The sequence below is a fragment of the Drosophila virilis genome, chromosome 5 (genome assembly GCF_030788295.1).
Source record: "Drosophila virilis strain 15010-1051.87 chromosome 5, Dvir_AGI_RSII-ME, whole genome shotgun sequence".
NCBI lineage: Eukaryota > Metazoa > Arthropoda > Insecta > Diptera > Drosophilidae > Drosophila > Drosophila virilis.
In genome coordinates, this window is record NC_091547.1 from 10,991,965 (window position 1) to 11,019,123 (window position 27,159).

At 39.8% G+C, this 27,159-nt stretch overlaps 6 protein-coding genes across 7 annotated transcripts; 1 reads left to right on the top strand and 5 right to left on the bottom strand.

Moving 5' to 3' along the window:
• Nucleotides 1-11,087: 11,087 nt before the first annotated feature.
• Nucleotides 11,088-11,864, bottom strand: LOC6625024 (uncharacterized). Its single transcript, XM_002050411.4, has 2 exons — nt 11,726-11,864; nt 11,088-11,665 (listed from the first exon to the last, which is right to left on the bottom strand). The coding sequence occupies exons 1-2, from the start codon at nt 11,786-11,788 to the stop codon at nt 11,369-11,371; spliced, it is 360 nt and encodes a 119-aa protein (XP_002050447.1). The 5' UTR covers nt 11,789-11,864; the 3' UTR covers nt 11,088-11,368.
• An 826-nt stretch (nt 11,865-12,690) lies between these two features.
• On the bottom strand, nt 12,691-13,744 carry LOC6625023 (platelet binding protein GspB). The gene is made up of 3 exons (XM_032436403.2): nt 13,594-13,744; nt 13,186-13,518; nt 12,691-13,115 (listed from the first exon to the last, which is right to left on the bottom strand). Exons 1-3 carry the CDS (start codon nt 13,645-13,647, stop codon nt 12,756-12,758), a joined length of 747 nt encoding a protein of 248 aa, XP_032292294.1. The 5' UTR covers nt 13,648-13,744; the 3' UTR covers nt 12,691-12,755.
• A 1,555-nt stretch (nt 13,745-15,299) lies between these two features.
• On the top strand, nt 15,300-16,051 carry LOC6626301 (uncharacterized). Of its 2 annotated transcripts, none has more exons than XM_015173703.3 (3): nt 15,300-15,359; nt 15,413-15,730; nt 15,798-16,051. In XM_015173703.3, exons 1-3 carry the CDS (start codon nt 15,318-15,320, stop codon nt 16,008-16,010), a joined length of 573 nt encoding a protein of 190 aa, XP_015029189.1. In that variant the 5' UTR covers nt 15,300-15,317; the 3' UTR covers nt 16,011-16,051. The 2 variants fall into 2 exon arrangements, with proteins under 2 accessions (XP_015029189.1, XP_002050445.1); XM_002050409.4 differs by having other exon boundaries at nt 15,301-15,359; nt 15,422-15,730.
• On the bottom strand, nt 16,007-17,373 carry LOC6626300 (uncharacterized). The gene is made up of 2 exons (XM_002050408.4): nt 16,935-17,373; nt 16,007-16,271 (listed from the first exon to the last, which is right to left on the bottom strand). Exons 1-2 carry the CDS (start codon nt 17,343-17,345, stop codon nt 16,068-16,070), a joined length of 615 nt encoding a protein of 204 aa, XP_002050444.1. The 5' UTR covers nt 17,346-17,373; the 3' UTR covers nt 16,007-16,067.
• A 434-nt stretch (nt 17,374-17,807) lies between these two features.
• Nucleotides 17,808-19,908, bottom strand: Muc55B (Mucin 55B). The gene is made up of 3 exons (XM_070210045.1): nt 19,815-19,908; nt 19,143-19,671; nt 17,808-18,619 (listed from the first exon to the last, which is right to left on the bottom strand). Exons 2-3 carry the CDS (start codon nt 19,530-19,532, stop codon nt 17,891-17,893), a joined length of 1,119 nt encoding a protein of 372 aa, XP_070066146.1. The 5' UTR covers nt 19,533-19,671; nt 19,815-19,908; the 3' UTR covers nt 17,808-17,890.
• Nucleotides 19,909-21,087: 1,179 nt separating this feature from the next.
• LOC116650953 (uncharacterized) lies at nt 21,088-22,240 on the bottom strand. The gene is made up of 2 exons (XM_032436265.1): nt 21,805-22,240; nt 21,088-21,742 (listed from the first exon to the last, which is right to left on the bottom strand). Exons 1-2 carry the CDS (start codon nt 22,171-22,173, stop codon nt 21,173-21,175), a joined length of 939 nt encoding a protein of 312 aa, XP_032292156.1. The 5' UTR covers nt 22,174-22,240; the 3' UTR covers nt 21,088-21,172.
• Nucleotides 22,241-27,159: the final 4,919 nt, after the last annotated feature.

Consider the following 27,159-nt stretch of genomic DNA (forward strand, 5'->3'; position numbering starts at 1 on the left):
AGTAAAGCAGCTGCTTCAAATATTCATGCAGGACATGAAGCAGCGCCACAGAATGTGCTGAGAAATGAAGCGATGTACGCTCTGTCTCTCTCCCTCTCCCTCTCTCTCTCTCTCTATCTCACTGTGTGAGTGTATTGCTTGAAGTGGTCATCAGGCCACAATTACCACACTTTATAACACTCGTAATACTTATCTATGGGGCTTACAATTGCCCATTGTACTCCCAGCAATTGTCGCATGCAATTTTTATGGCTGCTTCGCACTCGAAGGATATCCTGTGTGGCTGTCCTCCTTGTTGTTGTCCTGTGCACGCTGTAATACTTCCGCTGGCATATTTGCATTTCCGTTTATATGTGTTTTTGTTTGTTTAATGAGCTTCGTTTGCTTTTATGCTCCCAACCAAATGGCTTAGATATGAGTATTTACAATTGGCCAATACTCATCGGACTCTACACTAGTTGACCATTATTGCGGCCAGCCAATATTGCCCAGGTGGCAGTCCATTAAAATTATAATTGAAAGAAAGCAAGCCGCAAGCACACTGCTGCTGCCATTTTATTACACTGTCAGAAAAGTTCGCTACTTGAAGCTCGAATTCACACGGCATTTAATGTATGCCAAAACTGTCTGCAAAATGTATTCCCAATTAAAATTCATTTTAATCGAAAATATATATCGGCTTAAAGAACATCTATTATTGAATTGCATTTAATTTCAATTTAAATGGTCAATTTGTTCAGTAGCAAAAGGATCAAAGTTTAAGCAAATCCTTAACTATAGAACTTCTTTATTATGAATCGAATTTGTACTCTATTCAAGATATTTCCGTTTGGAATTGGTTTTTGAGTAAGGTTTTAGGTATTGATTTTGTTCTGAGCAAAGTGCATTAGCCGTTTCTTTGGATAGATACTACGCACATTAGCGAACATAATTTTTAGGCCCTAAGTCGACTATCTATATAAATTTGTACAATATTTATGGGGCCATATTTATCAGTTGGCCCAAAGGGCTAACCGGATTTAATAGTTGATTTTGTGGTCGAGTTGCTGCTAAGCATTTATTGCTTTATTACTTGGAAACAGGGGCGGGGCAAGCCAGTGGCTAGTACTAGCCCGGAGGAGGGCTGGGGCATGTGTTGATTTCCATTAGAAGCGTTTGCATTAATGTATGGAGCTGCGGCAATTTCTTGGCCTGGCTAATAGGATAACAAATGACAATTGTTGTTGATCGTCGTCATTTATTTTGATTTTCGCCCAAGCAAAAGTTGTAAGCCACAACAACACACACACACGCACAGCCCATTGGCCATAATAATAATAATGGCCATATTTGGTTAAAGTAACTAAGCAGCTGACAGCGACAACAGCTTTTACGAAGAACTCGCCTCCCTCTACCCACCGCACAAGCTGTGCTTGTAAAGATGTATGCCTGTGTGTGTGTGTGCGTCTTTTGGCTAACATGAAATCCGCTTGTTGTCATGCGATTTGGCATTTTATTGACATCCACTGATTCTCAATGTGAAATTATGTGTCTAATGCCGCACACACAAAACCATATATTATGATGTCCACAACAGCCAGAACTAGAGTGAGAAATTGAGCGAGAGAGAGAGACAGCTAGAGACAGAATGAGGCCCAGAGTGAGAGGGCGTTTCACAGATTTAGGGCTGTCAATGAAAACTAATTGCCGCAAGCTTGAGCCAGCTGCTAAGTTTCACAATTTACAACAGAGTTTGGCTAATGCCAGAGTATATCAGATTAGGTATTACAAATGGTTGACGGTATATGGGAAAAACAAGTCGGAGTCCATTAGGTATATAGAAAATATATTTATGAATATATATTTATACATATATCCATCTGTTTTTTAACTAAAAACATTGCATAGCTTTATTTCCTGTTTTAGCTAGTAAATATATTAGAGTTAGTCAAAAGAATTATGGCATATAGTTGCCATATAAATACTATTTATTATAAACTTTTACGCAAACGTATTTATTTTATTTAAAAAATTATATGCATACCTTTCATATGCATTTCATCCTTAAAGCATAATAAAACTTATGTATTTATGTTTTTTGAATATTTTGCATTTAAGATTCTAATTTGGCTGTTTTTTGTTTTCCTCCAATAAACCAGCTTAAGACTCAGTATGGCAACCTTCTTTCATACTATAAAAAATCTCCGTCTGATTAGAATCAGCTTATTGCAGATTATGTAAGCGATATATGTGAAAGGGTATTACATCTTCCTTAAATGCCAAGCAACCGTTCATCTTGTTGTTGTTAAGCTGGTTATTGTTGTTGTTGTTGATCCTGATGCACGTTCCATTAGCAGCACCAAATTTAATTATGTGCAATGTGAATTTCTGCAATATTAACGAGATTTTGTTGCCTGGCGCTGAGTGCCACCAAGTGGATCGATTCGAGCTAAGAAATATGAACGAGCATCCAAGAAGGGAGGAGGGGAGACAGAATTTAATTTCAAATAACGCTCGCATGTACTTACGTGCTTTTAAGACAGCCAAATCGATAATAGCAACAGCTTTCAATAGCCCGCCCCCAGCTAACTCCCTCTGGCTGGCTTTTGTGATGATTATGGGTGCCAAATGTTTCATCAGCCACGCCCAACGGCGCATATGCCGCCCTAAAGCGGCCACCCCAAATACACGAAATTACATGTCAGGGCAGCTGCTCTAAGCACTTGAACACGGGTTTACTCAAGAAATTAATTTCCTCGGCCCACTAAAATCTAACGATAATGTGTGCAATTCGATAAGGTTTGCTAAGCGTGGGCTCTGCATGTGTGTGTGCCTGTGCTTGTGAGTGTGCGTCAGTGGGTGTACGTGCGCTTGTGTGTGGGCGTGGGAAATCCGCTTTGAAGCAGGCGATAAAGCCAGCCATTCCCCGTTTTTGGACTGCGCCGTACTGATTTTGCTGTTTATTTAATTCAAGCGCGTCAAGGCTCACCACACACACACACACTCACACACGCGCACACACAGATACGCATGTGCTAAGCCTTGTGCCGTTAGCCGCGAGCAACAGGAAACGCTGGCAGCGCGCGCTGCGTTTCCTTGACAGCGTCCTGGCTACAGCATTTGGCCGCTGACAGCGCTGAAATTGCCGCTGCGGTTAGCCCAAGCCTCCCCTTAGCACAAGGACCCCACTATCCTTGCGCCATTCTGCAACCGTTCAAAACTCATTCGATATGGTCAACTTTGGACTGCCTCCTGCTGCTGCTCCTGCGGCTGTCTAAATACCAACCAGACGCACGTCGTTGCTGGCATTGTGTGAACACAGGAGCGGGTTGTAGACAGGGGCGCGAGTCGTGTTCTCTTTCGTGAAACGAACAGGCACGATTTAACAAGATGTGCTCGCGTTAAAAACTAAAATCGGAACTAAGAAATTTAAGAAGTATAACAAAAGAAATTAAATAATAATAAATAATTGCAATCGTGTAAGACAATTTTGAAGACAAGAATATTATGATTTATGTATAATGTCAAAAAATACTATATTCAATATGACAATATGTTTTTGAAACCTCTTGTCTATCAGCTGCAGATTTCGCTATTATATATATATAATTAACAAGGCTTTGAACCGAATCCCGGAATTCAAATTTGGCTAAAACCATATTTGTTTAAAATTTGCTTTAGGTTCCGAAAACTTTTTTTTATATATTTAATGTTCTTACAACATTTCAAGATTTTCGACTTTGGCAATAGTAACAGTACTCGTTATATAAAGATAACTTGGAAATCATTTTATTTTTAAACGGCCTTAAAGGTGTCTCTTCCCTTTGCGCCATACTGATTTGTGTGTCTTTTATTATTAAAAAATAACCGAAATCAGAAGCAAAGTAATAGGCGAGGCATAAGTTTGAGCTGTTAGCTAAGTCTCCAAATTATTTTGTCGTAGCGTGTTGCGTGCGGGCTTCCCAATAGTATTTTGTTGTGGTAAGAATCTGACACGCGCCCACTTCTAATTGGAAGTTAAAAACTAGTAGGCGGCTTTTGACAGATATATGCTGCCACATTCCTTTGCCACATTCCACTGCTACAGCCACAGCAGCAGCTGCTGCTGCTGCTTGGAAATATTAAATGGTTTTTCATTTGGCACGCGAGGCGGGATCATCAGCTGGCACGTGGCTTTGCATATGACATGCTGCTTGCGTTTTCATCGTGTTAAATGCCAGCGACAGCTAACAGTGCGTATACGTAATGCCTTTGCATTTCTACAGCTGCCATTTCTCGCTCGTAGGGGCAAAGTTCAGGGCATCGATTTAGCCGCTTGGCGACTGCACTCAGCTGCGGCAACCTCCAGGCGCTGCACATGTTGAAACGTGTTAAATTTATGGTTTGATTTCGTTTTGGCAGCGCCAATATGCCAAGCAACCAGGCAGGTACCCTCTACCTCTCACCAACTTCCCTTTACTCTGCCACATCCCGATGTGTCTCATATATTTATGGCTAATACGTGCGCACATGTGCCAGCACACACACACACACACACACACACAGATATATATATATACAAAGTTGAATCTCTTGGCCCTAAGCAGGTTGTTGGCTTTCAACTCTGCAGCTGCAGCTAAATCTTCCTCTCGCTCTCTCTCCCACTCGCACTCTCTCGTCTGCTCAGTATGCGTATTGCAAAATGATTTGACCAGCATATTTGCTATATACGTGAGCATATATCATGTTTGCTGTCTTCTTTTTTATGCCCTATAAATATTTAATTTGCGTAATAAGATTGAATGTGTCAGCCAGAAAAATCTAAGTTGATGTATATATATTTATTATTACAAAATGTGCTGAAGATATTAATTTCTTATAATTAAAATATTTCTCAATAATGCACAGAAACAAATTTCAAAAGCAAGTTTTAATGATAAAATCCAAAGACTATGTATTCGCATTCTAAAGTTTTTAAATTTTTTGCGTTGTTCATAAATAAGTTAAGGGTTTTTTGGCACATTGAATTCAATTTTACAGTGTATGCTTCGTCGCAGCCTATATACCTAATTACAGTGTATCTTTAAGCAATCTTCTTCTTGTCTATTACAGAACATCTTCTAGTCGAGCCGGCCCACTTGTTGGTACAGTGTTCTCTCTCAGTTGGCTCCATTACTGCAATTACTGCAGCTGCACGTAAAAATCACGTAAGTTTAAATTCACCTTAACATCATTAAGACAAAGTGCGCTGCTTGCGGTTTTTCATGCAGCTTCCCACACCTAACATCTAACCAAACCAAGTCGCGGGGTGGGGTAGCAGACGCAGTCATAGTCAAAGAAAGCAGTCTAATGAAAATTTAAGTGGTGCATGCTTGATTTAGCAAATGAGTTGAGTGCTGAGCCTGAAGCAGCGCTAACAGCCAACCGGCCCACTCAACCCACTCCGCATAGGAGGCAGACGCCCAAAACCTAGTACGGCACTAAGCATCCACACATGTGAAACGTAATTTTCAAATTAATTAAATGCGCGTTGCCTGTGCGATTTTAATTGCATGTTGCATGCAATTTGACATTACATTTCAAGCACCTATTCCCCGATGAATTGAGTAATGCCACAAAATTCATAACGTGCCACTCGAGTTGCTCACAAGTTGCGACAAGTTATGCGCGGGCTCTTTGCTTAATTGTGCCCAACGACTTTATTTTCTATTTTTTTTTTTTTTTGTGGTCTTATCGAGACCGATTCATAAGCTCATTTATAAGAAGGCCTAATCTCGGCAAGGCCGCGCACTGGGAGCGTCCTGGCTGGGACCCACCGTTGTGCACAGTTGGGGCTCGCGCTTTTAATGGGCGTGTGGCCATTTTGAATGCAGATGCTGTAACTGTAACAGTAGTTGTAACAGAAACTGTCTAGCTGTAACTGTAAATGTAACTGAAGCTGACCGTTAGCTCAGCGGGCGACGCGTCGGAAGCGCTCGCTGTCTCCTCAGGCCTGTGCGTAACCTTTGAACCATTAAGATAAGCGCAGCAGCAAACAAAAAAAAAGAGAAGACCAACCAAAAAAAAGAGAAGAAAAGGAATAAGCACAAAACGTGGCTGACAAACAAAAGCGCAGAAATGAATTATTTGACTCGCCCATGCCTTGTATACCCTGTAAATGAATCTACAATCGTCATGGCAGGCAATTTTCCATTGGCTCTGAAAACATTTTTCAATCGAAAGCATTATTTCATTGTTCTATTGAGTGGCGGAATTGTATCAGCGATAAATTATATTGTTACTTAAAATACGTAGTGTACAATAAATTCACATTAGAGATTAATAATAAAGGCAATCAATAGAATGTGGCGCCCAACGTTTATTAAGGCATCCAGAGTTAAGTATTTATTAAAAAGTCTAGACACATGCAGAACAAGGGGTATCTAGCAGCCGTGTTTTTTTTTTTTTTTTTTGACTTCTCTAGATATTTTTATTTGTGGCGTGCGCATGGCGGCGTCTCATTAGCGCCCGCTTTAAAAAAACTTTTGGCTCGGCCACAGTCGGCGACGCCAAAGTTTTGCCATTTTTTATGCGGCCAACGACTTGAGCCCATATATCTTTCAATGCTGCTGGGAACGGCCAGGCAAAGAAAGCAAAGAAATAGCAGAGCCGCAGCTAAATCCAAATCGCACATCGAAATCGGAAAACTGAAAATGCAAAATGCAAATCATTATTTTGGCCAGGGCAGCTGCAGCAGCAGGAGGAGCAGCAGCAGAAGAAGCATCTGCTGCAGGCGAACGTGCTTGCTGCTGACTGGTATTTGCCCTCCTCATCCCAGCTCCGTACTCCAGCTGAGCTCTCTGTGCTGGTCGTACTGCTTGTCCACGTCTCATTGCGGCACATTTCGCCTAAGTATCGCACTCGGGCAACTTATTGATGCGCATAAATCAGTGAAACGAGTCCAGAGTCCGCAAACACGAAATCGAGTCAGAGTCCCAGTCAGAGAGACTCTGAAGAGACAGAAGTCGTAGTCTCGCAGAACCACTCTGCATGCCAAATCACTGCAGTAGAAAATTAGAACATTTTTACCAGCCAAGCACCAACAGACAACTCAACAGAGACAGACAGTGACAGAGAGAATTACATTTCTTCACATACATAGTATTTCCCTTTATCTCAATCCAACACGTAGCCGCGTATCGCGCGACTACAACTTCTGCTGGGCAGCTGATGCTGTCAATGAAGTCGTCTGTAGTTACAAACGTGACAAGCCAAAGTAACTGTCGCGGCAAGTGCCTCAAATTGCAATTAACTTTAGATGCTCTAATTAGAAAGCATGCTGAAAAAAGAACAACCTGAGAGGAAAAACTTTAAAAAAAATACAAGTAAAACGCGCGTCGAAATCCGCTTTAAGCGCTCAATTAGCCCTGGCAGCAAAAAAAAAGAGGCGACAAAAAACTCTACTGTAAATACAATACGCCAGAAATAAACGGAAAAAAAAAATAAAACAAAACAACTAGAATGAGGCGAAAGCATGCTTTACATTTTTAAGCAGCCCAAACCCCCCAGCATGACCCACTCCCCAACTCGCCCCTAAGCGACTGTGGCGCCAATTAGCGTAGCCACCGCCCAGCACTCACGCGCACGCCACCCGCTTGGCTGGTCTCCCATTATCAATTGCTCACATCATCAATCAACGGCTTTGCAGGTGTAAAGCACCCACAATTACTGGTTAGTATGTATGTGTGCCTGTGTGAGCGAGTGTGTGGGTGTGCGAGTGTGTGTGCGGTTGTGCTGTGCTTGTCTGCTTTGCCAGCACAGATAATTTGTTAAAAATATAAAGAGATCTAACTAATGACAAATGAAATTCAACAAGCGTGGCGAGCACGCACCCTAAACGTATTTAACAAACACATAGTGACCCACCTCTGGATACCCTGTAATTAAATTAATTTCATTAAAATAAATACAATCAACAAGAGGCAATACAAATACTTATTAAATCAAGCAAAATCTATTTAATTCTTTCGCAACTCAAAAGCTTAAAGCTCGCTTTATTCTGAACGAATTTGCAAAAAGATCTTTAATATATATATATATATATATATATACGAGATAAGTACATAAGATTTATTTCTTTTCATTGATGTCAATCTCAAAGCTCAAAGCGTTTATTATTTAAGTGTCGCAGTGTATTAAAGCTTTAAATGGAACATATTTTGTAAGAACAAACATATTTAACGCTTTTAATATGCACCTTATATTTGATTTATTTTTATTATTAAATGACCTTTTGCTTTCATAGTTATGTATAGAGTTTATTGAACTATTTGGATTTTTTTAGCGAGACAGCATTACAACTATGTGAGAGCACAGCTGTTGCATCATTTAAGAGCTTCAAGCGTTATTTATTATTTTAAGTGTAGAAAAAGGAGGTTTACTTGCAGCTAAAAGCTTAACTCACTCAATTCAACATAGCAAACAGCTCGATTTTTCTAGTGGCCTTCATAGCCCTACAGTTTGCCAAGAACAATTTAATGTCTGTGCTCACAACAAGAGCACTTTGTTTACCGGCTTGCATTCAGTTGAAAGGTTAGAGCGCCTGTAACTAGACACTTCCATTCACATAAAAAAAAATTCATATTTAATAAAGATGAGTAATTGAGTTTATAGAGGAATTTAAATTGTCTCCAAATAAGCTGTGCGCAGTGGGTCGACAATGAGACTTGCTGAGGCTCTTTTAGAAATTGGAATTCTTCTCTCTGTGTATCGAGTTCTTCTCACTCGTTTTTAATCAATTTAGTTTTAGTAAATCGATAAGTTTCGAGTAGGGGTCTTCCCAATTCTAGTATCAATTTGATTTATATATGCCGTATCTTCCCAATTCAGAAATCAATTTCATTTATATATAGTTTGTCGATTTGACAGTTTTTCTAGTATCCATTATATTTTATTTTTAATTTATCGATATTCTGACATCAAGGGTATTGCCTATTCAGTACGTCCACAAATAGCTTGATTTATCAGCTAACTAGTTCGTTTACGTTACGATATCTTATCGTGATATGCAAAAACAAAAAACAAAATTGAATAAAAAACCGTGCCTAAATGATATCTCGTGATGTGTGCTCGTACAAAGTTTTTCTATATAAATCACATTGTGATGTCACAGACAGCACATTGCGCGTTTATAGGGCCGCAATAAAAAGTCACGCTGTTCATAAGTATTTCTATTAATTTACAATTCATTTGTCAAGTCTTGGCTCGGAAACAAAAGCGCGCGACCGCAAGAAAATGTGGTTTTAATTAGCTCGACCAGGCAAAAGGCAAACACAAGAGAAATGGGGCAATAATATGCAGATATATTTATGGGATTTCAGATAGATAAAGGGGCGAGGCGCAATGTTTGTAGTGCACTTGAATATTGTTCGCACTTCATTTAAAAATAACTTTTAACTTGATTAAAAAATGGCGACAACAAGCGACAGGCGGAAGGAAACAGCCAATCCGCCCTTGCCCCCCCCAAGGCTAGCGGCAAGTGCAAAGTGAAATCTTATGCAATTAACTTAAAGCCAACTTGACTTGAGCCAAAAGGAGCGATGGGGTGCGGAGCGGCGCGGTGTGGTGTGGTGTGCGGCAGCCAGGCAGGTCGTCCCGTTTGAAAAACTAATTGACATCGTTGCTCTGGCAGCGCTGACAGCTGGAGCTGCGGACTCCTTTAAAATGAAAAAAAAAAAAAATAACACGGCCAGCGGAGCAGCGGGCGCAAATATTTTCACAGTTTCAACTTCTTCTGGCTTCTGGTGCTTCTTGTGTTTTTTCTCGCCCATTTTGCACGACAGTTTTAATTTAATTTTAGCCCGAATTCAGCGCCATGTCGTTCATTGCAGGCGCCAATTTTCGCGAGTCCCTTTGCGGCCTGTCTACCTCAGCGAACAGGCCACGGCACGGTACCAGGCGCAACTATTGTCAGTGCCATTAAAAAAGTTTAGTCCGATTTGAGCGCGCGCGCGCTCTTAATGGCCAAGATTTTAATCAGAAAATGAGTTAAGAGCCAGCTGGCTTCGACACGACACGGCTGGCAGCTAACTGGATTCAGTTCCGGAACTGGAACTGCCTCCACCCACCTACTCATAGCCCAAGCAAACAGTCTCCCTCTCTATATCCGAGCCATGTCTGGCTTTGATTATTGTAGCGCTTATGCACAATCATTTGCACACGCTGACATGGCACATCAGCGGATGCAGTTGCCCGAAATCTCTTGATGTCGAGCAGACGGCGCAGCTTCTTGGCCAAAAGTTGGGGGGCATTAAAAAGTTTTATATGCGCAGCAGCGAAAAATTGCATTAGCCGCAGGCGCAACTTGCTGCAAGACCTAATGCAACACTTTCCACCACTTTGCTGCAGGAAGTTCTAGAAGAGTTCTTGGAGAAGGCAGGGCACGGGGAAGTAGCGCAGCTTCTGTTATGCAAACAATTGCAATTGGACAGCTGCAGTAGAAGTCGTAGACAGCATCTCAGCTGCAGATTGTCAGATTTTAAGCAGCGCATAAAAAAATAAGATTATTATTATTTTATAGAAAGTTAAGATATTTTCTAATAAAACCAAAATAACAATCGCTGACTTGACAAAATTTGCTTATAAATATAACATTCAAATGCGTCTATAAACCAAATCACAATGCTATAGCTTTTGCTGCTACACAAAGGTCTAGCTTTAAATCTTGTATTTCCATAGCATTTTTTTGGAATCATAAAATCTTAAAAACTAACTGCGATCCGAGTAGGTCGAGTCCAAGACGCCTTCAGCACGTGCCCAACTACTCCCCATCACTTTCCTTTGAGTCCGAAACCCTTATCACAAATTCAACTAACCATTACGGAAAGCTATTTTTAGCCTTTTCTTATTAAATTAAGTTTACAACACCTTTAAGCAATGTTGAATACAATAAATTTAATTTCATAACAAGCAATTGTCACCTCGGAATCAGAAATGGCTTCAAAATGTTTTGCTTTAAGGAAGCTTTATGTAATCTAAAAGAAATAAGGCTCAGCTAGTTGTCGAATATTGTTCATGGCAACTAATAAGAAAAATACATTTATTTTGATTTGCATACCATTTGTCAAAAAAAAAAAAAACTGAATTAAAACTATTTGACAAAGCGTTTCAAGGCTTGACAGCCTTAAACTAGATTTATTTTATTAATTGAATACAATTATATCTGCTGACAGCTTAAGGCTCAACTCATGACAGCTTGAAGCGAGCTAAATAAATGTTGGTAACTAACTATCTCTATGATAGCTAGATTTTATAATCAGTTATATAGCTTGTCTCAAGGTCGATCAAAGTAAGTTGAGAATTAAAACATATTTTGTGTATATTCAACAATGGCAGGAATTCAGACAGATGTAAGGCATGCCAAAGTCTATATCTAATTCCACGGCTGCAGTGGTGCAAAAGTGTTCCATTCGAGAGGTTTCATGGTGTTCCATTCGAGTGGCTTCAGTGTGAAGAGGGGCGGCAGTGGTGCACAATCGGAGCCGCTGCACTGTGTTTGGGTATGGGTGCCATTGCCTGTTTGATTCTGGCTCTGGCTCTGCTGTCCATCTCCCGAGACTTGTGTTTGGCAGCCGGGTCCAGTTTGTGTCTGCGTCTGTTGGCCATCTGCCGAGGTCTGGGTTTGAGTTCCATTGCTGCCATCATTGCACTGCACTTGGACTGGTAGAGCCTGTTCAATGGTAAAGTTAAACATGGCTGCGACAGCTTTTGGCTAGTCAATTCTCATTACATTCACGCTGGCTAGCAGAAAGATGGCCATGGCCAGCAGGCAGACACTTCCAATGAATCTCATGTTGAACGTTTCGCAGACACAACTCGAACTGAGTGGAAAGCCTACCGATTCCGCGCTTTTTATAGCCAAAAAAAAGTAGTCAATAGCAACAGTGAATAGATTCTACGATAATTAAAATTTCAACGGTCAGTTGGTATTTCGGTTCTTTTCTTTGGGGGGCACTGATAAGATTTTTTGACAGGTGTACATTAAAATAGCTGTAAACAGCAGTAAAGTAGTGGGATTATTTGATTTTGAAAGCGTACGTTAGGTCAGCGCGTGTGGGTGTGTTCCTAAAAGCGTCCTATTTTCAATTGAATTAGATTAGTTCAATTTATAGTTAATATCAAAGCTATATTAAATAATACTTTGATGAATATTACATTAAATGCTTAATTTATGAGAATGAACTTTATTAAAATAAAATTTTTTTCGAAAGCCATATTTTCGCATGCAGCAGTCAAGTTAACAACCAGTTTGACATGCGATTCAATCAAACTCAAATGTTCTATGCTAACAATATACTTTTTGGAGTGCCTGTCAAAATTAAACAGATAACTTCACTAGCTTTGTGACAGAACAGTGTTGCCACCCTGCAGTGACAGGTTTGAGGAACATTTTTACAACAATAGGAACTATCAACTGACAGCTAATTGACAGTTTTAACTGAATTCAGCAATTCCTCTAGTCGCTTGTCAGCTGAAGTTGCCAATTTATGCGCATGGCGTTGCCACATGTGCACACAATTGGAATAAGTTGCTGGTTTAGAAACTTCTTTAGAAAAAGATAAAGCGTTTGAAGGCAGTGTGAGAAATAGAAAACGCTATCGAACCACTTGTCAAATGCAATGTCCTGTCAACTAACAATAACCTTGACATAAACATAGGAAAACGAAATCCAGACCAAAATATACTGTTTTTTCTCCTTTTTTTTTTGATAAATGCTCATATATTTGTTGATTGGCTGCCAAACAGAACGCAGTCCGAATTTAGACAGTGGCTGCCGTTGAGGCAATCACAACTGGAGCCGCTGAGCTAGCAGCAGGCGAGCTGGCAACAACGCTAGCAACAGTTGTAGCAGGACTTTGGGTAGTACTCTGGACACCCTGGGTGCTCAGGGGTGCCACGGTGGTGGAAGGTGCTGCCGATGAAGTGGTGGGCACACCGTTCTTCAGGCAACTGTCGAGCAGATCGTATGTGGCAGCCGTGTCGCGCACATAGTTGCTCTCGGTGGTATTGGTGCACTGGTATTCGGTGTCTTGGTTGGCCTTCATGGCCTCGGCAAGGGTGTTGGCCGTGTTGGCGGCATTGGTGGCAATGTCATAGATCACCGAGACATCGCCTTGAGCCTGCACATTGGTGATTTAAATATTTGCTGTTTAATGTGCAAACGATGTGCTTGCAGGAGTTTCCACTTACCGCAGTCGCGTAGCAGTTGAAGAAGCTGGCGGTGTCATTGCCGGTGGTGTTGTCGCAGTTGGTGAAAGCGCTGCACAAGCCGCTCACATCCTGCTGATAGACGACCTGATCCTTTTGGGCTTGTGCTGTCAAATTGGCCAGCTGCTCGTTGAACGTGCTAATGCAGGCCTGATACGAGCTGGAGAACGTGGCAGCCACCTCATTCAGCATGGGCAGATACAGGGAAAAGCACTGAGAGGTCACGTCTGCGGAGACCATATCCAAGTTGTTCGCTTGCACCAGATATTTATCCAGGGCGCCCTGCAGCTGCGTTTGCACTGAACTCGGCTTGGCCTACGGTTTGTTAAAACAAAACAAATGCTGCTTTAACTGATTATATTATTTGGCCCAGTGGCCCAGCTCAATTACTTGGATGTGGAGGGCCACGCTGGCCAGGATTAGCACACTGCACAGTAGTTTCATGTTGAGGCTCTCTCTGGTTCGTCAAGTACTGGACATGGCCCACAGTTGGCGCTAATGCTTTATATACAGTCCGAAGCGTGTTCGGTCGTTCGGGAATGATTGATGCATTCGCAAGTGAATTTGTTGTCAAATTGCGTCTAGCAACCAAAATAGCTGCCTCATCAGGTGAAAGGTGTGAAGCCCGTTACGGCCGCCGATCAATTAGGTGGCATTAAGTCGACCCAAACGGCAACGCAAAACGACTTATGCCAGAGCCCTCAAATTGCTTTGCATGTGCATTTGTGATGCCCACGTAACGCCCACATAAAGCTATGACCCTGTACACCAAAAATAGATACCCGCCCCCACTCGCTCGACTGATAGCTCCCTCGCACAGGTTCGGCCTTATTACAGCCGAGCTGTAGGGCTGTATGGCTGTATGGTTAGCCTGGCTAATGAAATATTAAGCCAATATATGCGCCAATTTGTCTACAACTCGATTGTTCGGCTTATCGGCTTAGGCATTTTGTGTGTTATCGCAATCATAAATAATCGAAACTATGCCAAAAATGTGACGTTACACGTCAGCAACTGTAGTCAAAATTGGATATTGAATATGAATATTCGTGCACCGATAATTAACGTATACATTAATATCAAGAAAACTCCACAATACATTCTCGATAATTGCCCAGTCTTAATCCTGCTGGGACGTACTCAGCTAGGGTGTTTGATATTTAATGGTTAATATATATAAAAGTTTTGAATGTAGGGAAAGTCATTGCACTTTTGCATATGATTGGACTAGACAAACAAAAATACGTATAATTTTCCATAATAAGAATAAATCAATAGAATAAAATACATCAAGATGCAAATTTATTCAATATATATTTATATTAATATAATTTCATTTATTATAATACATGGAAAATGTGTCATAAATGTATAATGATAAAAATAAACATAATAAGTTATGAGAATTATCCAAGCAATCCAACTTTATTGCAAATTCCTGCAAGATCAATTATAAAAATCGGATCTCTTAAAAATATTTGAACTTTACATTTTATAAATTAATTGAGTCAAAGTCTTTCGACAAAGAAACTAATTATTATTAATATATTTTAAAAACCTAGGAATATTTAAATGGATAATAGGAAGACTTTTTTATTCCTTCTAGGTTTCCCCTTAGCAAAGCTTTAAGTTATTAAAAATTTGCAAGCGTCATGAAACTAAACAAGTAAAGCGGGCATGTTAGAGTTCATAGTTCATTTAAACCGCTTCGATATTATCAATTTAATAAACATTTTATATACGATAAAAGGCATTTTTGTTGGTTGCTTATATTTAAAATATATGTACCCAAAAAAGCAATTAATTTGACATTTTTTTCTTTTTGAACATCTTCTTTTTTATTAAATTTTCCTCGAATTTAATGTGTTTGTATTTTATCATATTATTCAAGCAGCTACAGGCGCATAGAAAAGTATGCCTCACAATTTCAGTTATTACAGTTTAAGCAGCACTGAGCTGGTTCTTTTTTTTTGCAAATGTAGCGATAAGAGCAAGCCCAGCGACTAAACGTAAACAAACAAACCATGAATCAATGTCATATTAACCAATAAGCCCTATGCCTTGAACCTTAACAGCATTTTGCAGTACTACGTTGCCCACTAACCAAAACAGACATGAAAATCGTATTCATAACTTTGCTGCTGTCGCAGTTACTGGTAAAAAAAAATAGCTAAAAATGTAAGGGATTGGAAAATTGACTTTAGAAAAGACTTTGCAGCACGCGCAAGAACCGCGCAGCCTGAACAGCCTGACAGTCTATTTGGAGAGCCACGATCTGGCTGGAGTGGGCAATACGAAAAAGTGTTTTGCCAGCTATCTGCCGCAGCTGGAGCAAGTGGGCGCCAACTGGTCAACGGCGTACAGTGGCTGCCAGCGGCAAGCGGACACAGTGCGTGACACTGTGCTGAGCAAGCTGGGTGGCGAGCAAAATCTGATGCGGGAGGCGGCATTGCGCATAGACAGCTACATAGACAGCTGCCTGAGAATAACGAATGTCCTGGACTATTTCAATTGTTTCGCCAAGTTGGTAGGTCGACAAATGGCCAAATCTTACATATAAATAATTATCATCAAGTTAACGCATCATTTGCCAGTCGAAGCAGCAGTTGGCCACGATGTATGCCATATCGTTCAATGCCTCGGAAAATGCGCTCAGTCTCACACAGCAGCTGAATGGCATCGATGTGAATCGCTATCTCTGCACGAATCGCACCGAGGAGAGCTATGTCCTGGGCACAGCGCGCATATTCGATGCACTCGACAAATGCCTGCAGCTGGCGGCGAATTCGGCTAAAACCACAGATTAAAGTCTTTCAAATGCTTTACTAAATATCTAAAGTCTGCCTAATGCTTGTTTATATTGTTTAGTCCGCATTTTTGTCGGCTTCGCTGCGACATTCATGTAGCTCCTCGTACGCCCGACGCATGCTGTTTATATACATCACCTTTGCGTCGAGCGTGCACAACATCAGCGTCTGATAAACTGTATCGTAGTCCTGGCGCAGGCGTGTATGTGCGCTTGTGCTATTGTAATTAATGTCTGTCATCAAGTCCAGATTGCGGCTGCCCTGTAAAAGCATTGGAAATGGTTAAGTTATGCTTGTAATGACGCTAGCTGAAAGTCAAGCTTGACCTTTTGATTAAACTTGTCGCTGGTAAGGAAACGCAGAGTATAATCAAAGTTGTTTGCTTTTTAACCATTAAAGCTGCATTTTTTTCAATTTTATTATATTTAGGATCACAATATGCACATATTTCTATGTGCCAAAAAGAACAACTATTAAATGACTTAAAAGTTGTGCTCTGGTCAAGCACAAATATATAAAAATCAAATAATTAATTTAGGGTTCCTTGTGGCGCTTCTTGGTCTCAAAGAATAGTTTAGTATTTAAAATATGAAGTTGAAAGCGAAGATGTAAGCTTTCAGTAAAAACCGTTTTGTTGTGACACTAAATTCAAGCTCTATTAAAGCTGTTACGAACTTTTAAATGATATTCCATATTCAAAATGTAAGCTTAAATGGAAAGCTTTACGCTTATGATAAAATACATTTAATGACGCCAATAAGAACAAGTTCATTCAAAGCTTACTTGTTTTTTTAAAGCTCTTTTCATAGGCCATAATTGTTTGATGCCATAGTACAGATTATTTTCATAAATGTTGAACCTACTGCTCTTCAAATTTAATCTCATACTGTCTACTGCCACTGTTTGTTAGAGTATTGCACTTACATTATTTCTGACACACTCAAAGTACTCGAGATCGTCGTCATGTGAATCACACTGCTCGAAACTTCTACACAGCTCGGTACGACCCAGCTCGATTTGTTCGCGTTCCAGCTGCTCATTGATGGTCAGATCGATCTGCCCGTTGGTGGCCTCCAGTTCGCACAGCTCGTACTGTTTGGAAAAGATGCTCGAGGCATTTTCACTAGCCAGCATGTAGTCATCGTGACAGTCATCGAGTGTGGTGTCTGGCCAGGGTGTGCCTATGCCCAGAGTCTTGTCCGCACTCGTGCCGCATGCCCCATGCAGGCAAATGGCCAGTAGCAGCTGCAGCAGCAGCACCATCTGCCCGGAAAGCTGCCACCGGCGACGTCTGGTCTCGCAACCCAACTGGTTCTCGACTCGTACCGCACACATTTGGCTATAGATTTTGAATGGCGCCTCAAGCGGTCGGCCAACAGTCGAGTGTGTTATTGAAGGTATCTAATTGAAAATTTCCTACTAATTTCTCGCAATCAAGTGTAAATGTTCGACGGCAGCAGTCATATAAAGAGTTAGATTGGCATATCAATTGATAGGTGGACATTATCTGGTATGTGTCGTGTGTTATGAGAGCTGATCCGTTGTTACAGTGAAATAAATCGATTTCAAGGCAACTTTTTATGGCAACCTCATATAAGGTCTGTGTAAGTTTATCTTGCGACCTTATCATGCCATTAATACTTATTTATACATATATATAAGTATATATACACGTGCGTATAGACTTATTTTCTTCTAATCAAAATTCAATTGATAAGCTCAATGAATGAATATAATTTCTTTGGCACCCTATAAGTATGCAACTATTCAAGTATATTAATGACTTTAAATTATTAATAAATTATCAATTGATAAAGTTTATTTATGCATGCCTTCCGCTTGATTAATAAAGCTCATTCAAACTACAATACATCGCAAATTTAGAAAAAACGCTTCAGCTTGTCCAAAGCGCTCCTGAATGTCTGTGGCAGCAATTTAATATCTTCCTCTGGCATCCTTTCTGTTGTGGTCACAGGCGGTATGGTTGATTCTGTAGGTTCCTGTGTAGAGACAATAGGTGCATCAGTAGACACGGCTGGTGCATCGGTAGAGACGGCTGGTGCATCAGTAGAGACGGGTGGTGCATCAGTAGAGACGGCTGGTGCATCAGTAGAGACGGGTGGTGCATCGGTAGAGACGGTTGGTGCATCAGTAGAGACGGCTGGTGCATCGGTAGAGACGGCTGGTGCATCAGTAGAGACGGGTGGTGCATCGGTAGAGACGGTTGGTACATCAGTAGAGACGGCTGGTGCATCGGTAGAGACGGCTGGTGCATCAGTAGAGACGGGTGGTTCATCGGTAGAGACGGTTGGTGCATCAGTAGAGACAACTGGTCCCTCGCTAGTATCAATGGGTATATCTGTTGTCGACCCAACTGGTGTAGAGTCAACTGGCTTATCAGTTGTTGGTTCAGATGTACCTTCGGTACCCGAAATACAGATATTGAAATCCGAATCGCATTTCTCCAGCTCGCGCGCATACTCCAGACGGGCCTCATCTACGCATTGCGTTAGATCTGAATCGATGATACCGTATTTGGTGCTAATCGTATTGAACCTGGTGTTCGCATCACTGTTCAAAGTGAACATCACTTTGTAGCTGTCAGCGGACTGAAAAATAATATAATTTTAAATTGGTAATAATGGAACATTTCTGTTAAGATAATCATCACATTACGAAATCCGCATACAATATAAATAATTTTTTTTGAGCACCTAGACAGTTGCTAGCCTTTTAAGCCATGTCGATTTCAAATATTGGATTAATATCTAAAACTCAGAATATTTCATTTTAAAGTACTCTTATTTTTCCATATGAATTTTAACAATTTTTCTGGTCTTAGTAATTTTAATCTCAATGGAACCATATCATCATATAAGATGTTGGTTCAAACCTTAATAACCTTAACTGTTCTACTGAAAATATTACAAGCCGTACAGATTTTCATAAACAATATGTGGGCTACATTTAATAATGAAATTTGTCAAATATGATTTGAGAACTGAGTTAATTGACGTCAAAGCTCTTATTTGGTTCCATTCTTTCGAAGACTCGTTTGGTCAAAAATTCGAATTATAAAAAAGAAATTTAAACTCCGATATAAACATATATGCTACTTGCTTAAATACTTACCGCATTACGGTAGCAATCGAAGAATTCCAGACCATCTGTCAACAAATCGCAGGAGCCGAGGTTGGTGCACATTCCATCGCTGCGGGACAGAAGGTCCTTGCGACTCTCTGCGCTCTGGGCGGTCAATTCTGTCTTCTCCCTTTGGGCTGTGGTCACGCAACCCGTGTAGATTCTATTGTAGTTGTCCAAAACATTCATCTGGTCCGTGATATACTGGTTGAAGCAGTTGTTGATCAAGTTGGGATCATCGTTGCTGGCATGGGCCGAGATCAATGAACGCATGGCCTTATGCTGCAGCTCCACAAATGGTTGAAAGTTAACATGCTTGTCAAGGAAAGCAGTATTGCAGGCGGCGGCCAAAAGTAGGCACACTCCAATTGTGTACTTCATAGTTTTCTCTTTTCGCTTTGATTTCTGTGCACTGTTTCACAGTATGAGATCCTCGTCGGGAAGTAACAAATTTGCTGAACTGATCGCAAAAGCGTGCACACTATACTTTTATACTCACCGAATAGACAATTGTGGCTATCTGAAATAAATTAGGTAAAGATTTTTGATTAAAAACTAATCAAAATGCCGCAGCACAATATGGTGATTACTTGGTTCTTGAATAAGTTTCTAACTCATCAATTGAAAATTATTAAAAATAGCAAAAGGAAAAAAAAAACGTGCATATCACCAATCCACGACGCGTTGTCGTTATTATCTCAGGGCCAAACACGTTTTAACCAGAAGGCATCAGATAAGGCTTACTCCGAATTATTGGCAAGTGCGCAACTGTTTCAGCTGTCGAGTTAACACTGTAGTCGCTATTTATGTTAAGTGTGAGCAATTCACAAAACGCTGGCTATCAAGGCATTTTAGGTTGCTTTAGGTAAAATTCAGCTAAGTATATATATTAATGAATGTGATAACGAATGGAAATGAAACTGTATTTGGCATAAATCAACAGTCATAATGAAATTTAATAAAATGATTATACCCTGTGCCCATTTGAAATAGGTATAAACGAGTTTAATAGTCTAAGCAAAAATATGCTTAATGCAGATGAACGCATCTCCGACCCCATACAGCATATTTATATTCCTGATCGGGGCAAGGAGCTTAGTCAATTTAGATATGTCTGCCTGTCCGCTCTTCTTCCGGTATAAACGCGTGCATCTCAGAAACAGAGCTGGATACTTGTAATTCCATATATATATGCCATACGCGAAACTTGGATTATTAGGCATAACTTAAAAACTCAAACTCAAAAAGCTAACTAAACCGAATTTTTAATGTACACTCTTGTATGCTATACAGAGTTTAAGATTTTCTCTCCATTCTCCCCGCAATAAAAAAAGTAAAAGCCACAGCCTGGAAATTTGCTATATACACATATTCGTGAAGAACACACAGCACTCGTAGAACTTATGCCATAGCCGGTCTTATTTAAAGTGTGAATATTTAAATACGGTAATAAAATATTTAATAAAATGTTCAAAAAAAAAAAAAAAACGAGTTTAAAATCCTGCGAATAAAGAATCATAAAAATTTTCACTGCTAGTAAGCTTAGATCTGAGAAAAAATTGGCACAGTCTGAAACAAATTTTCATAAATATTCTTCGTAATTTTTGACCCAAATTTCCAATTATTCGAGACGTGTGAATTTTAGCAAAGAGCTTTGAAAATGAGTTTGAGGCCAATCGGATAATAAACAAAAAAAATTAATTTAATTTTTCCACACTACACTAAAAATTAAAATTATTCCAGGTTGGGTTTCAGATTTAATTGTAGGAAATGATTTAAATTCATATCAAATAATTATCTACAATAAATATATCATATATATTTTTCCGTTTAAATTGTTGTTTAACTTTATTGAAGCCATATAAAATATTGAACAATTAAAGGCGGAATTTGTGAGCTTTATAGTTAGGATGATTTGGCCATAGAAAAAGTCAAGTTGTCTTTATAAATAAAATATGTATTTAAGTTGTTAATTACTGATATTTATACTGTTGCGCACTTGACCTATTCTAAATGCAGGCTTAATGGCGGTTGAACCATTTCTTCATTTCATCCATCATCTGCTTCAGCTTGTTCTGTTGCTCGGACAGTTTGGACAAATCCTCCTCGGGTAAATCGGCAGCTGTGGTTAGTCCTGGAGTCGATTCAACTGGAGCAGCTGTGGTTGGTCCTGGAGTCGATTCAGCTGGAGCAGCTGTGGTTGGTCCTGGAGTGGATTCAGCTGGAGCAGCTGTGGTTGGTCCTGGAGTCGATTCAGCTGGAGCAGCTGTGGTTGGTCCTGGAGTTGATTCAGCTGGAGCAGCTGTGGTTGGTCCTGGAGTCGATTCAGCTGGAGCTTCTGTGGGAGCAGTTGTGGGAGCAACTGTGGGAGCAGTAGTGGGAGCTGATGTTGTTGTCAATGGCTCAAGACCCGCCAGACACCTATCCAAGTTTTCATAGGTGGCCGCCGTATTCTCAACATAGGCGCGCTCCGATTTGTTGGTGCATTCATACTGGACAATATCAATTAGACGGTACTCCTCGCGCACTTGAGCCAACAGCTCAGCCGAGTTGGCCGAGATCGTGTACATGACCTTGGTATTCTCGCTGCCCTGTAAATTGAAATGGTCCAAGTAAAGTAATCCATTTGAGCTGTAGAGTGCATTCAACTTACAGTTTGCGAGTAGCACTCAAAGTAGTCAATGGCTGCTGTGCTTTGACTGCACGTCGTAAGAGCATCGCAGGCAGAGGTCGCTTCAGAATCGATCTTGTCGCGATCATCCTTGGTGTTGTCATCGATGCCCAAGCGAGATGCGTCAGCCGTCGCCAGGCACTGAGCGTAAGCTTTCTGGAAATCCTGGGATATGTCGTTCAGTAAGGGCAGATAGGTGTCGAAGCAGGACAGCGAGCGTGCGGGATTATCTTGGCTAAGATCGCGGGATTTCATCATAAACTGCATTAGGCCAACATCGGGCAACAGAGAATTGGGCAGCGCCTGGCTCAGGCCAATGGCCAAAAGCAATACACACACTTTGACATACATTTTATGAATTTTTAACACTTAGTTTTTTTTTTTTTTTGCTTAACACCGTTTTTGATTCGTTTACTGCGAACGTCGGACTCGTTATTGTGGTAATGGGAAGGCGACTTCAATATTTATAGGCCCGCCGCTCAAGTGTTGCTGTACATTAAATCGGATGGTGTACTACACGTATTGTATATATGTACCTGTCATATTATGGCCGTGTTATTACTTTAGATTTGGCTCTATCACTTGAGCTATCACCTTATCAATGCTGGCGGCTGGCATTATCATTCTTATCATTTGGGTGGCTCGGTGAAAAACATTTCCAATGAAACAATTAAACAGTTGCCGACTACTCCCCGATCGCGTCACAGCAATCTTGGGAATCTTTATAAACCCCTAGAGAACATGCCACTGCAAATAAATAAATATTTATACAAACCCGAACAGTTTGTACAAATCTTAGAGCTTCTTAGAAAATACTATCATATCTGGGTCTGCTAGACCATGAGATTTCAGTATAATCTCAGGTCTGGCAAGTGCCACATCCTGAACCGCTTCCATATATAGTACTATATCTAGTGCCGTCTCGCCTTTGATAGATTGCTATTTGCTTTGCTATTTTAAGCATTTATCATAAATCAATCTATCAAGTGTTTATTCAATACACATATTTGTATTATTAATTTTTTATTTAAGAAATAAATAGCAATTAAAAAACTTTTAGTTACCCACTTAATAATGGCTTTACTTGATTCCATATCTGCTGCAGTCTGCCATTGGTCAGTTTCCTTATCAGCAGGTCAGCCAACCACACTCCGAGATAAGCTCACTATTGGTTAAATACAAATATTTATTATTATGCTAAAAATTTCTGGTTGATATTCCCATTACATGTCCACAAAAATGTCTAGCCAAATACTTGAATATCTGTTTGTTTTATTTTATTTATTTTTTAACTTATGCTCAACATTATCATGTTAGTTGGTCGTTGCTCGTTGTACTTAACCCATTAAACCCTACACGAATCTAATCTCGGTGCGTGTCGTCTTCAGTCGCTTATCATGCCACGTGCAGTGGCAAAACAATAATAACAAAAAATAATTCAGAATAAGTTATAAATCGATAGTCATCGCGCTTGTGATTCATATAACTTAATTGGTTTTCAACAAGGTCAATATAAATTGCAAATGCGTATGAGTTAACTATTTTTATTTTTATATTTCCTTGATGTGCATGGCATTTATTTCTGGGTATAAGATAAGTGTGCAGTTTTGACTTTATTTTTAAGTGCCCTGAAGGGTTTTGTACACAATATACAATCGCTTTTCAGACAGCATACAAATTAGGTGAGGTTAGTTTATGCCAGTTTTGATAACCACTTAATGGCTTACTCGTAATCGTATAAACCACTTCAATCACTTTGTGGCTGCCATGCAGCAGGTCACAGGTTCAAATCAATCATGTATATAGAAAGAATATTGTTGAAGTAATTGTTGGCTCTCTGCTACTAAATACCCTTGCACAAAATTGTTCCGCCAATCTTATCAAGAATTGTGAATACTGTTGAAATTTTCTTTACAGCGCAGTCGTTCATATTTTTATACTCAAGTTGAAGGCTAAATTCAAACTCTGTTTAAAGTTCGCATATAGCAACGCAACGTTCTAGATTTTTTGTCATTGCCAAAGATTTGGCTGTTTCCCACTTAGATATTTTTTGCTGTATTGTTTTGAGACTCTTCAAATCATTTTTGATCAGTTATACGACTTAGAACTCACTGGGAGAAGCAGCTCTCGTAGGATGCAAAGCTTTTCTATACCGAAAAGAAAATTGCAAGTTTTAGAATGCTCTTTTAATTATTTTATTTGTCTTCAAGATTTTGTTTGCATGAGCATATTTATCGCAAGTGCTGCCAAATCTTCTCACCTGCAGAGGCTGCTGCTGTTATTGCTGCTGCTGCGCACAAAGCGAGGGGCGTGGCAGCTGCTAATTTGCATATCTTAATTGCGTTCTTTGTGCGCAACCATTTTCAACGAGCCAGGCAAACAGAACTCGAACTGCATTAACATTTCACACACACACACGCACGCACACCCCCACACACACCCAGAAAGTTGCAACTAGGCAACGCTTTAAATCAGCTGCTGGCTGCATCCTGTGGCAAGGACACGCGGCCCTGGCGACAGCTATTGCCTGATTTTTAGGGTTAATGTTTGTGTGCGCGTGTGGGCAGGTGTGTCTGTGCCTACATTTCTAATTTGTTTTAATTGCAATGACAACAATGCCGCAGGCAACAACAATCAACAGCCAAAGCCAAAGCAAACGCAAACTCAATTAAATTTAAATGAAAAACACCGCTGGCCCAAAAGACAGCAACTGTTTATTTTACTGTTAAATGCTCGGACTTAAAGCCAGCCAATTGGAATTTCATTTATTTAGTCCGGACCAAAGCTGATCCTAGCTCGAAACTGTGCTAAACTTTCAAAGGCAGCGGCAAGTGCGAAAACTTTGTCAAAGGATATGCAACATCTTAGCATATATTTAATGCCCTATACTCTCAGATTGGCTAAAAGCGTGGCATATTCAACTATGAACCCCATATGCAGGCAATTAAAATATTTACAGACAATACTTAAAACCAAAATCAACAGCATTCGAATATAAATAAGAAGATATATACCAATTATTACATGTGTTAGCGGGTTCCATATTCTTATTTGTCTGCATATATTCTTAATCAATCAATATTTTATCAGAAAATCTATTTGTTGTGTTACGTTTTTTGGTATTCTTATAACTTTAATTTTATTTCACAGCAATTTTCTTACAATACTTTAATATAACATTTATTTAGTTATTTTAAAATAAATTTATTCTACACTAAGACTGTGTACAGGGCATCTGCTAGTCTGTCAGTCATCGGTATAGAAACTAGTTTACATCGACAAGCGTTAATTATGTAAGTTACACTTGCAGAGTTGCAATTGGTTTAGTTAAGTTTACCATTGAAGTTGTCGGCTGGGCTTGGGCTATGTCAATATTTGGCCAACATTGGTTAATACACTATTGGTTAATACAAATATTTATTATTATGCTAAAAATTTCTGGTTGATATTCCCATTACATGTCCACAAAAATGTCTAGCCAAATACTTGAATATCTGTTTGTTTTATTTTATTTATTTTTTAACTTATGCTCAACATTATCATGCTAGTTGGTCGTTGCTCGTTGTACTTAACCCATTAAACCCTACACGAATCTAATCTCGGTGCGTGTCGTCTTCAGTCGCTTATCATGCCACGTGCAGTGGCAAAACAATAATAACAAAAAATAATTCAGAATAAGTTATAAATCGATAGTCATCGCGCTTGTGATTCATATAACTTAATTGGTTTTCAACAAGGTCAATATAAATTGCAAATGCGTATGAGTTAACTATTTTTATTTTTATATTTCCTTGATGTGCATGGCATTTATTTCTGGGTATAAGATAAGTGTGCAGTTTTGACTTTATTTTTAAGTACCCTGAAGGGTTTTGTACACAATATACAATCGCTTTTCAGACAGCATACAAATTAGGTGAGGTTAGTTTATGCCAGTTTTGATAACCACTTAATGGCTTACTCGTAATCGTATAAACCACTTCAATCACTTTGTGGCTGCCATGCAGCAGGTCACAGGTTCAAATCAATCATGTATATAGAAAGAATATTGTTGAAGTAATTGTTGGCTCTCTGCTACTAAATACCCTTGCACAAAATTGTTCCGCCAATCTTATCAAGAATTGTGAATACTGTTGAAATTTTCTTTACAGCGCAGTCGTTCATATTTTTATACTCAAGTTGAAGGCTAAATTCAAACTCTGTTTAAAGTTCGCATATAGCAACGCAACGTTCTAGATTTTTTGTCATTGCCAAAGATTTGGATGTTTCCCACTTAGATATTTTTTGCTGTATTGTTTTGAGACTCTTCAAATCATTTTTGATCAGTTATACGACTTAGAACTCACTGGGAGAAGCAGCTCTCGTAGGATGCAAAGCTTTTCTATACCGAAAAGAAAATTGCAAGTTTTAGAATGCTCTTTTAATTATTTTATTTGTCTTCAAGATTTTGTTTGCATGAGCATATTTATCGCAAGTGCTGCCAAATCTTCTCACCTGCAGAGGCTGCTGCTGTTATTGCTGCTGCTGCGCACAAAGCGAGGGGCGTGGCAGCTGCTAATTTGCATATCTTAATTGCGTTCTTTGTGCGCAACCATTTTCAACGAGCCAGGCAAACAGAACTCGAACTGCATTAACATTTCACACACACACACGCACGCACACCCCCACACACACCCAGAAAGTTGCAACTAGGCAACGCTTTAAATCAGCTGCTGGCTGCATCCTGTGGCAAGGACACGCGGCCCTGGCGACAGCTATTGCCTGATTTTTAGGGTTAATGTTTGTGTGCGCGTGTGGGCAGGTGTGTCTGTGCCTACATTTCTAATTTGTTTTAATTGCAATGACAACAATGCCGCAGGCAACAACAATCAACAGCCAAAGCCAAAGCAAACGCAAACTCAATTAAATTTAAATGAAAAACACCGCTGGCCCAAAAGACAGCAACTGTTTATTTTACTGTTAAATGCTCGGACTTAAAGCCAGCCAATTGGAATTTCATTTATTTAGTCCGGACCAAAGCTGATCCTAGCTCGAAACTGTGCTAAACTTTCAAAGGCAGCGGCAAGTGCGAAAACTTTGTCAAAGGATATGCAACATCTTAGCATATATTTAATGCCCTATACTCTCAGATTGGCTAAAAGCGTGGCATATTCAACTATGAACCCCATATGCAGGCAATTAAAATATTTACAGACAATACTTAAACCCAAAATCAACAGCATTCGAATATAAATAAGAAAATATATACCAATTATTACATGTGTTAGCGGGTTCCATATTCTTATTTGTCTGCATATATTCTTAATCAATCAATATTTTATCAGAAAATCTTTTTGTTGT